At 38.7% G+C, this 12,062-nt stretch overlaps 1 protein-coding gene across 4 annotated transcripts in view; it reads right to left on the reverse strand.

Annotated features, from left to right (window-relative positions):
• Positions 1 to 299: 299 nt before the first annotated feature.
• The window catches only part of ATF6 (activating transcription factor 6), a 101,663-nt gene continuing 89,900 nt past the window's right edge, over positions 300 to 12,062 (reverse strand). For all 4 annotated transcript variants that reach the window (XM_058174551.1, XM_058174550.1, XM_058174552.1 and 1 more), the window contains one exon: positions 300 to 4,375. In XM_058174551.1, the coding sequence (XP_058030534.1) occupies positions 4,167 to 4,375 (209 nt within the window). In that variant the 3' untranslated portion in view covers positions 300 to 4,166. The remainder of the gene's footprint in view (positions 4,376 to 12,062) is intronic.

Below are 12,062 nucleotides of genomic sequence, written 5' to 3' on the forward strand. Positions count from 1 at the left end.
ATCAAGAAATTGGGGCAGTTATAATATATATTTCTTGTTAGGGAACAAGGGGCCTGCTAGGGTGAAATGATTTCCCAGATTTCCCAATGATTAATAGGAATGATCCTCACCTCTGAGTTTTATATTTTCAACACTTTCACAAAGTTATCTGAGCACACTAACTCCCATTTATTTCAAAGTACATTGTTTACTCGTAATCCTGCCAATGTTCCATTAAACTGCATTTCTTAGTACTCTAGGCAGTTCTACCGTATCCTGTAAAGGTGAATTCAATGATATGCAGATATAAAAACAAATGGCACAGCTCTACATGTATATTTTATTTATCTTTTAGAAGAGAATGTAAACATATAGTAATTTTTTATTGTGATGTCCCAGTAGTATTCCAGGTATCTTGTTTAAAGACTATCAACAAAAGACAATGCACTCACTCTTCCAACAGTAATTTCAGATAACAAAAATGATTTCTTATTCAGATATTTCAAAGAAATAAGCACAATAGTGAAACAAGGAAATAACTTAAAAGATAAAATGCCAAAACAAACAAACCAAAACAGCACATTAAGTACAAACTTAACAATTGTTAAGAGTAGGCCACTGAATTCAGTGTTCCTTAAATTAACTAAACCTACTTTACAGCATTACTCAAAGCACAGATCGATCTAATGTGCAAGACACCATTTTAACATTGTTTAAAGATGTTACAGTCTGTAAAGAAAACACCCAAGAAATTTTAGGCTTTTGTGATATACCCATATACTTTCTCAGAGGAGGAAGGCTGTTTGTTTTTAATCAAGTGTTCTGCAAAGAGTTGTATTTCCAGCACAGCAATGAAAAAGCAACACTGGACATTTATTCAGCCAAAAGCAGTCAGCCAATTTTGGACAGGCAATATTGAAGAAATGCTGAGGCTGGCAGGAGAACAGCTCAAAACTGATTTCCACAGTTGGCCAGACTAGAGATGAACAAGGGCCCTCAAGAAGGGGAAGAGTTTTTCAAACAAGGAAGGATGCTTAAGGCAGAGAGAAAACTAAAAACAAACATAGGCCTGATTGACCCAAAGTTTTGAATTCTTTTTTCCCCACCCCATTGATTCGTCTTTTCAAAAGGTACACTTTTCCACCAGCAGATACTTATAAGTACTTTAGTCAAGATAACATATTTAGTAAAATTGGATCTGGGATACTTTGATATTCAAAACCACTGTTAGATTTTAGTTGGCAATAGCTTTATGGATCTAAAACTTACTTTGACCGCAAAAGATTTTTATTATAATACTGTAACATATAAGATGCAGAAAAAAAATAGCTGAACTAAAAATGCTTCCCATCTGGCAAATTCTTAGTGATCTTGAGTCAAATTAATCTGAAAACCAGAATAACTACCAAGATACCAAAGAAAACTTCTAGTAAACTGCTCACTGATCTGTTCCCTACTGTTTTTTTAAAAGTGCACATTCAAACATCTTTTTGTTTATTTCCACAGCATTAAATTGCACATAGTATGGATGTCTATAGGGAACAGTTAACAGGGAAAAGTGTTCTCCTGATTGTGGCACAAAGGAACATCAGCATCCAAGTGAACAACGCCTTCTTTAATCAAATAATGTTTACAAAACATTACTCAATTTCCAGTAAGAGCCAGACAAATTTTCTCTAAAAAAAAACCAGAATTGTTTTGTCCCTCAAGACTAAAAGCTCTGAGATCCTCAGCTCCATGTACAATGCAACTTCTTGTGATAGAAGTTAATTTTTAACAAGTAATTTCATGCTACTCTCAAGGTAGCAATGCATTGTGTTTCCGATATATCAATGTTCATAGTACTCTACAGAATAACTAATAAAAAATGATTCTTGCCTTGTGAGAAGCTTACTGTACGTAATACAAACAAGAAATGGGGCAGAGCAGGTGGAAAATATGGGGTGAAGCTGACTTGGCCTAATTCTGCTGCCAGTTTCTTTTCTTGTTCTGTAAGGATTTTAGTTTTATGCTATTCAATTATTTTGCTACTGCTTACGGTGGATTATTATCTTTGTTTAATTTTGTTAGGTTTTGACCAGGTCACTTTAGATGCTTCTGAAAAAAGACTTAAAAACATTTTGAAGTACATATCATTGACTTTACATTACTTATATCTAGCAGTTCATGTGTGTAAATAACAGCACAGAAAATAAGGCTGATAGATTTCAAGGTTAAAGTATACACATGTAATGTTACAACTCCTACTCAATCTGTTATCCAAGAGAGTTAATGTATCAATGATTCAACCCACAACACAACAGATACAGACAAGAATTTTGCCCAATCCTTTTCAGAGAAGACTATTGTTCATCTCTTGCACTTCCATCTGTCGTTACATTGTGCACACTGCACATACATTTACATAAATACCTGTTCAATGCCTGAGGTGGATTTTTGTGGAAGTTGTGATAAACTTTAATAAAGTAAGATTGCAGGATGTGGAAGTGGAATTTTGAAGGTCAAACAAGATCACGCACATACAGAAGGGAAGAAAAGTAGATTATGACTATGCAATGGAGTGAGCTAATGGAGGTTTTCTTTGCTGAGAGACACACAAAGCTTCGCGTGTGGTGCATACGTTCTCCACTTATTTGAAGCAGCCTTTTACATTCAGAGTTTATTTTCCCACTTCCCAGATGCTTAGCCTAGTGCTCTTTCCTCCTCACTAGTCTTACCTTTGCTATGAAATCTGCCCTGAGGATATTTACATCTAAAGGAGGCTCAGATATTTGATAAGAAATAAATACCTTAGTTTATGTGGTACTATGCTCTAATTTGTATCCCCTGCATTGTATCCCTATACCGCATCCCTCATTGGGCAACACATCCTCCCTTATCCCAATCTCAAAGTATATCCCAATGTGGGTATTCTATATGCCCAATGTGGGCATGAACTATGTCAATGAAAGAGGTGGAGTGGAAAAGGCAGAGAACCTCTTCTCATCGATCTAGTGCTCTCAATATGAATGAGGGCCTTTCCACTAGAACCCACCCTTTTTTATCCTTCCCTGTTGCCAAACCAGAGGACATAAATTATTCTTATGAGCAGATTCATGCAGGAAGTTCATGAAGATGCACACACATGAACATTGCTTCTTTCTGGCTTTGGTTCTCTTATACAGAACCTGGGCCAATAGATAAGCACCACTTGCCCCAATTCTAGTACATTCACTTAAAATTTAGACCAAAGTAATAAGAGCGTTAGTATTCAAAACAAAGCTCTTCATTAATAATGTTGCAAGTCTCGGTCAATAGGTACCCATGAAACTAGTTGAGGTACTAGTTTCTGAGTAACTGGGAGAATTTTAATTTCTATAATAGTACTAGAAACATTTCCCCAGTAACAATATTTTACTAATTTGCACATAGTTAAAGGGTGGTATCAACAAAACATCTGTATCTTATGTAACAAATTCAAAACAGCTGGACTGGGCATTTGTTGTATAATAAAGAACCGGAAAAAGCCAGTGTAGGATATAGTACTTTGTCTAGAGACTGAATAAAATAATGAAAAAGTACTGAAAATAAGTGCAATGAAGAATAGCTTAAACTCTAATTCGGTGAACAAGAGCCTGTATTCTTTATTTTCTTCCTCCTTTCCCCACTGGTAAAAAGCAGCAGGAAAGAGAACCCAGAATAAGACTGAATAAAGAATGCAAAGTATAAATTCTATAGACAAACTGAAATTAAAAATAGAACAATACAAACAATTAGCGGCAGATAACCTGTAATCCATATGTGGCTCCTACATTTCTTCTTCAGAAACTGGAAAGAAATTAATATATATTTTTAAGAAGGTAGAGGAACGAAATGACATTTAGTGCCCACCTCCCATCCCAGGACTTAGTTAACCCCACAGAAGCCTCACTTCCATCAATAACACTATTTTACCCATTGCAATTTTAGCATTTCTTTTAACAAAGTGAAGTTCTTAGACCCATAAATATTGTCTTATAAAGATGGCAGATCATCTAGACAGAGTGAGCGAGAAACTATTTTTTGGCTAGGTCTAAAAGCAGACAGAATCCTGAGATCCAGAAACCTCAAGCTGTTGTTTAAGACAGGATACTGCCCCTGACACTGCCATGGCACACCTACGTGGGTTGCCTATCCCAGAGCACATAGAAAAGCCTCATTTGGAGAGTCTATTGGGGTGATTCGGTGATTGTTCTCACAGCAGGAGCTGCCTCTGGAACGGTTGGAGGAGAATGATAGAAGGATGTTGTGTGGTTCCTCTGTTGTTCTCGAAGGTAAGGTGGGATGGATGAGCTTTTGATATGCAGGATCCTGGTATCCATTACTTCAGTGTCTATTTGCATCATAACTTCATAGTCTTGCCCATTAATTATTTTCTCTACAAAAGGACAGAAGAAGGAAGAATTAATCAGAAATAAATATCTTGTGGATCTAAAGGGAAAAAACAATCCATGGTCAACATCACTATAGGATACAGATACATATTAATCGATGTCTTCACTGAAGCAATGGTAGCCGTAATTTATTTAGAAATATGGCAGGCAGACAAAAGCAAGAAAATGATTTAGGATAAATAATAAACTTACTTCTAAAAGAAAAGTCAAAATACTTCAAAACATCCTGTTTATAATAAAGACTTCACTCTTTCAGATTTAGTTATATTTTTATTTATCCTCTTTTGAAGAATTTTCAGCAAATGCTGATGGTTTAGGATCAATTCAAACAGTATCTAAAAGCCTGAGAACGTTACAAGTATTATTGTAATATGGTTTCGAGCAAAGTGTTTTTGAAAGCTTAATTTGCAAGATTGAACACTTCTAATTTTTTAGCTCTTTAGATAATTTTATTGTTGTAACTTATAATACTCCAATAACTATGGAAAAACTTTTGCCAGTTTATTCCATCGTTAAGCCGCAATAGTTTTCAATCTTTTCAGTTCCTTTTGAGATACCCTACTGCCATTTGCTATTATCAAGGAATGAGTAACATCTTTTTTCAGGTACTGTAATGTCTGTTGTATTGTGGTATAATTGAATTTAGAAGTCACATAACATTTTTACATGATCATTCTGAGTCACTTTATCAATGCTGTCAGCATACCTATATCAAATTCATACCTTTTACATACATTCCAGTATATTATTTCTGCCATGCATTTTTTTATTTTATAATCCGACAGGACAATTTTGCTACATCTACTTATTGAGTGGTTAACAGTGATTTTTTTTTTGTATGAGCTACATTTGAAGTTGCTTCCATTGTTTCTTGTTCTTGTTACTTTTTTTGCTAGTGCCCATTCTTGAGGTGCAAATATTAATCTTACTGTTCGACTCCTGATGGATGCAATATGAAGCTATTGCTTTTTATTTCTTTTGACCATGAAAAGATTTTATCTTTCCAATTTTTCATTCACTGTTTTAACTGTTTTGATTTTTGCATGCTGCCCTTGATGCTGTCACAATCAAAATATTTTCTTTGAACACATCAATTATCATTTTTTCTTTGCCTGGTTTTAGGTAATCATTTAAATCTTTGATGTCATCCCCCATTGTTCGTTTCCACAGCAATCACAACCAACCAATTTTCTTTGGTATAAATGCTACACTCTTAGGATGTAGCACATACTATACTGTTGTAAGTTTCCAGGTCTTGAAATCCAAAGCATTTAATTTGACTTGTGTTCAGTCTTACTGCTGGGCAGCATATTCCATCGACAGTCTAAGTTTTGATTATATTAATAGCATTCTGCTTCAATTTAAATCTTTTCTGATTTGTTTGATATATTGAGGTATGTTTTCCTTCTTCATTTGAGTTTGCAAGCTATTATTTACTTCTAAAATGTACAAATATTTTAAACTTTCTTCCATTGTCAATGCTTTGATTTTAGTAACATTCCATCTGGCCATTCAAATTTTTCCTTAACTTTTATTGTCAGTGCTATGCACTTATCCAATCAAAATTCCATGTTAATGTCATCACTAAACCATATTTAAAAGAAGTTGTATTTTTCTTCATTATTCCAAATCATTTCTGTGGTGCAGAAGTGATTTCCCTCCCTTTTGCTTGGATAAGTTCTACAATAGCCTGATGGCATTTCATTCAAAATGATCATCAGTGGAATCAGAGTGATATAAAAACAATGGAGACAAAAAATTACCATCATAATATAGAATAACAGAATTGGGTTAATTGTTCTCACTGTCAGTAAATAGGATAGAATAGAATAGAATTCTTTATTGGCCAAGTGTGATTGGACACACAAGGAATTTGTCTTGGTGCATATGCTCTCAGTGTACAGAAAAAATACATTCATCAAGAATCATAAGGTACAACACTTAATGATAGTCATAGGGTACAAATAAGCAAATCATGTTAGGAAACAGTCAATATAAATCCTAAGGATACCAGCAACAAGGTTATAGTCATACAGTCATAAGTGGCAGAATTTCTCCTTAATGCTAGATTGGATCTCTCCTTGATAAATTTCCATCCATTACTTCTTGTCCTGCCCTCAAGTGCTTTGGAGAATAAGATGACCCCCTTTTTTACTATGACAGTCCATCAAATATTGTAAGGCTGTTATCATGTTACCCCTAGTCCTTCTCTTGGGTTCGACTAATGATATCCAATTCCTGCAACCGTTCATCATATATTTTAGCCTCCAGACCCCTTATCATCTTTGTTGCTCTTCTCTGCATTCTTTCTAGGGTCTCAACATCTTTTTTGTATCATGGTGGCCAGACTGGATGCAGTATTCCAAATGCGGTCTTATCAAATCAGTATAAAGTGGTACTAATGCTTCAGGTTAATAAAGAGGGACTTTGATTCCTCTGCTGATGTAGCCTAGGACTGCATTGGCTTTTTTTGGAAGCATTAATGAGAGTCCTATTTTTGATGATACTTGCTCATCTAAACACAATTGGCATCCATATTCAATTAAAGAGAAAGCATTTAAAATGTGTCCTAGCTTGATGATTTTCCCGTAAGGGTTTAGAAATGAAAGCTAAGGCTGGTTTTGTAATTCTCAATTTTATCCCTGTTTGGTGACCAACTAGTATTAAACAGCAGGATGTTCTTCCCTACAGTCTATACCAAAATGATGGAAACCACACAATCTGGAATTTCCCCCCAAATGACCTCCAATTTCCTCATTTTTTTCTCTGTTGTGTTCCGGGATGATTACAACAGTTAATATATGCAAAGAAGATGCGTTTGAGTAAAAAGGGCAAAACATACTATTTTAAGACTAAAATTTTTATCATACAGGATAGTCTTTATTTGGGGGCATATTTATTTGGGTGAAATTATTACATTTAGGACATCTTTAAGGTCACAGTAGCTCCAGACCTCTGAAACACTGCCCTCCTTTGATTTAGCCAAACCAGAGATGGATAACCAGTCTATGAAAGTAATCTGGCCTGCAAAACTTTATTCAAGGCACTTCTTAACATCTGCCATATTTTGTCACCTCATACAAAACACTGTAATAGCTAGAATGTTCTGCTTTTTTCTGCTTTGCTTTCCCTTTGTGGGGAAAATGTGGTGCAAATGAAGGAAGTTTTACCAAACTTCTCATTTAGTGGGGATTTATGGCTCAGGTTCAGCCAATTATTTGATAAAGTTATTTACTTTGAGCCAGATGAATTTGTCTTATGTGAAAGAGTGAAAAAAGGAGCAGAAAACTGAACTCAAAAGAGAAGCTGCATCTTCTGGGAATGAAGACTTCACTTCTACCATGTACTTAACTTTTTAAAAGCTTTATCCCTTTGCCTTCTAAAAAATAAGCATCAGCAATTGTTCATGCCTGTATATTGATTATTTTATGAATAGACCTCCCCACAGGAAAAGTGCTTTAAAAATGCTCTCAACATTACAAACATATCCACTGCCTTAAAAGTTTGTAGATTCCAACCCATGATATGCCGGTAACTTCAGAGTTTCATTTCATACTTTGTGTTGTTTGTTACAAACATGAATCTATTAAAAAAGAGTTCTATGTTACCAATATGCAAATAACTCCTTTTCCTTAATTTTATCTGATGTAGTTGTTCAAGTTTTAAATTGGAGGATGTTTTAAATTAATTTTAAATTAGAGGCTAAAAAACAGAGCTTAATTCAAATGAATCGAGTTGTTTTTAATCATTCAAAACAAAGATGAGACAACAGTGATTCCACTTCTGTGAAATCCGATTTCTTTCCTCTTGGGACTTGTGGACAAAGGAAGTTTCGTCCTGCCTCCGAGACCAACTTGCCTAGTAGCAGAGCAACTGGGCCCAGCTGGAATTCCCAAGGGCCTAGTCTTAGTTACCAAAAGCCTCTTCTCTTTCATTCCTTCTTTCCCTGTCCTTCTCCCTATGTACCCAGATTAGGTACATGGCTGCTTCCTGGAAGATACAGGACTACTGAAAGGTCACTCAGCTTCAGATGACCAACATAGCAAGGCTCTCTCTTTTATAGCAATGACACTGTGCTGGAAACACGGCTGAAGCAGACTACTGGTTCCTCTGATGCTGATGTGGTCTGTCAGCAGCATATGGAGCTGGCAATGGAGTCCGACAGCGATGAGGCTGAGGTGAGGCCGGGGCCATCGGGAAGTGAGGTGCGGACTCCAGAGCCTCCAGAGACTGATAGTAGTGAGGCAGAGGAACAGGATGAGCCTGTTCCTAATGCATGCATGAGAAGAGCTTCCAGAAGGCAAGAGCAGCTCAAGCAGAGAGGACAAGTCGGGAGTAGGGCCAAGAAGTGATTGGCCCCTCCCATAAGGCTTAAAACAGACCAGCACGGGCATTTGAGCTTTCCCGGAAAACAACATTGTAGCTGCGTCTTCTGCTTCGTCTACGTCTTTGTTTTTGTGGCTTCTGGACGTTTGCCAGGAAGGGCCTTTGGCAGTTTGCCTAATTGGACTAAGGTTTGTGAGATAACTGAGGAATTTGTGCTGGGAGGCATTTGTTTTACTTTGAGTTGAACAACGCTGGGAATGAAGTAATTCCCAGCTGTTCGAATAAAGTTCGTTTTTCCACGGACTAAGTTTATTACTACCTACTTGGGCCTGGGTCACAACAGATGCCAAGTTATTTCTTTCAACTGTTGTTCTGTTGGTCAATGGTGATGGTAATGGCACAAAAAACTGACACTTACGTAGATGGCTAGGAAGAGTGAATTGAAAACTAGATTCTTGGAACTGTTCCTCTCTCCCTTCTCAAAACGGATCAGACTAGGAATTATACCACTATGACTTATATATTCCTGGATTCAGCCCTGAACTAGGTGGTCAAGATTGCTGGCACAGTTACAAATGGTGTGACATTTTGCAAAGTATATCATACTGGATGTGATGATGAACCAGAGGTGGGTTTCAGCAGGTTCTGACCAGTTCTGGAGAACTGGTAGCAGAAATTTTGAGTAGTTTGGAGAACCGGTACTAAAAATTCTGACTGGCCTTGCCCCCATCTATTCTCTGCCTCCCAAGTCCCAGCTGATGGGAGGAAATGGGGATTTTGCAGTATCCTTCCCCTACCATGCCCACCAAGCCACGCCCACCAAGCCACATCCACAGAACCGGTAGTAAAAAAATTTGAAACCCACCACTGTGATGAACCCAACCCCTAATCCTTGATTGTATTCCATTTGACTATTGTAACACATTTATATAGGGCTGCCTTCACAAGCATTTAAAAACCTAAGATAATTCAGTTATCAGGCAGACAACAGAACAGATTCCTTTCCAAGGAGCAGCTGATTCCTTAATCTGAGGAGCTTTGATGGGTTTTTTTGGTGCATTTCTGAGCACAGTGCAAGTGAAGTTATCATATACAATGTCCTAAACAATTTGCAATCGGAAGGCTCACATTCCCCCAAATGAGCTTGGCTTTGAGCGAGGCCCCCTTTTTTATCCCTCATAATCACAGGGAATATGAAAAGAAATGTAAGAGGGTTTTTTTGTGGGGGGGATACACTGTCTCTGGATTGCTGGGCCAATGGAGGCCAGATGAGTATTCTCTGTAGCACCTTTTTTTCTTACAAAGACAGTTTTTTTTAACTTTGGCATTTAGTTGGTTTATTTATGAAATAAGCTTTTAATGTTTGGGCGCTATTTTTTTAGTCTTTGACACATTTTTAATTTGCTGTGAATTAAATTTATGTTTTCCAATACATGCTTAACTACTGTTAGCCATTTTAAACACCATTTCTGGCAGAAAAATGGGAAAGTATGCAATAGGAACTATTTCAACTCCCACCCTTTTACTTTGGAAGCTGCAATTAAAACCACCTCATTTAATTAAGGTACAAGATTATATAGGATTCCTCTGAATAGTCTTATTCTTCATTAAGACTAATGAAACTTTTCTGAAGCTTTTCTCATAACTTATGCAATCAATCTCTTGTCTTCCCTCCTAACATTTTTGCATACATGCCAGCTGGCCTTCAAACTTGCACCATCCCAGTACCTCTCAGTAGGTGGCCAGCTTCCTACATTCATGAGAGCTTCACTCCAAAGAATTCTGCAGCCTGAACTGCCCCTAGTTATTTTTGTTCTTGCTATTTGTTTTCTGAATGAGCTAAATGTCTGTAGTGAAACAGTACTCTTCACTAGTAACTAGAAAAGTTTGATTCTCTTTAGTGAAAATTTAATAGCACCATGAGCAAGGATGTAGTAAAACAAAAAATATACTAAGGGAAGGAAATGCCACTCTGATCATGCCTAGCCTGAAACTTTATCATACCCCCACTCCTGCTATAAACAAGTATCTAAAGCAGGGGTGTCCAAACTACGGCCCGCGGGCCAACTGCGGCCCACGGGTCAGTTTTTATTGGCCCTCAGCAAATTCTAAAAGTATAATGAATATGGCCCTTTTGGGCCACCTCCCGGTGCTTGCCCAGTGGTTCGCTGCGAGGCTCGCGGCTCCTCCCCATGGGCGGGGAATAATGAAGGGAGGGGGCGGAGGAGGCGGCGAGCGGGAAAGAGGCTGCTGGCCGTTCCCGACCCCAGGAGTTGTACTCTCGCCTTCCCCGGGCCGCCTGGTGAGCTCCTCGCGCCTCCACCCCTTGGGCAGGGAATAACGAAGGGAGGGGGCGGAGGAGGCGGCGGCAAGTGGGAAAGAGGCTGCTGGCCATTCCCGACCCCAGGAGTTGTACTCTCGCCTTCCCCGGGCCGCCTGGTGAGCTCCTCGCGCCTCCACCCCTTGGGCAGGGAATAACGAAGGGAGGGGGCGGAGGAGGCGGCAAGCGGGAAAGAGGCTGCTGGCCGTTCCCGACCCCAGGAGTTGTACTCTCGCCTTCCCCGGGCCGCCTGGTGAGCTCCTCGCGCCTCACCCCTTGGGCAGGGAATAACGAAGGAGGGGCGGAGGAGGTGGCGGCAAGCGGGAAAGAGGCTGCTGGCGTTCCGACCCCAGGAGTTGTACTCGCCTTCCCGGGCCGCCTGGTGAGCTCCTCGCGCCTCCACCCCTTGGGCAGGGAATAACGAAGGAGTTTCAAGTTCATACCAAATACAAAACAAAGTTAAGATTGGTGTCCAAACTTGGTCTTTTAAGACTTGTGGATTTCAATTCCCAGAGTTCCTCAGCCAGCTTTGCTGGCTGAGGACTCTGGGAGTTGAAGTCCACAAGTCTTAAGGGACCAAGTTTGACACCCTGGCCAAGATGAATGAATATGAAACATTTTCCCCTTAAATGAAGATGATATCCACATATTGTTGCTTTTAGTAGACTGACTGTATCCATCTGTATTGTAATGTCCCAGGTTTTCAGGCCTCTGATATAGTCCTAAATATTTACCACGAGTCACCAGAAATGGCAGCAATCAAGAAACGCAAGATAGCAAGTGAGTCTAGAAGATTTCAAACACGGTGGGAAAATGAATATTTCTTTAAAGAAATCAACGGAAAATGTGTCTGTTTGATTTGCAATGAAGATGTTGCCGTGATGAAAGAGTATAATGTCCATCGGCACTATCACACCAAGCATCACAGCTACGATCGTACACAGGTGGCAAACGAGCACAGAAATTCAAGCAAATGGCAGCTAGCCTGCAAGCTCAACAACAGTTTTTATTTCGTGCTAACAAAA

This window comes from Ahaetulla prasina, chromosome 3 (genome assembly GCF_028640845.1).
Source record: "Ahaetulla prasina isolate Xishuangbanna chromosome 3, ASM2864084v1, whole genome shotgun sequence".
Taxonomy (NCBI): domain Eukaryota; kingdom Metazoa; phylum Chordata; class Lepidosauria; order Squamata; family Colubridae; genus Ahaetulla; species Ahaetulla prasina.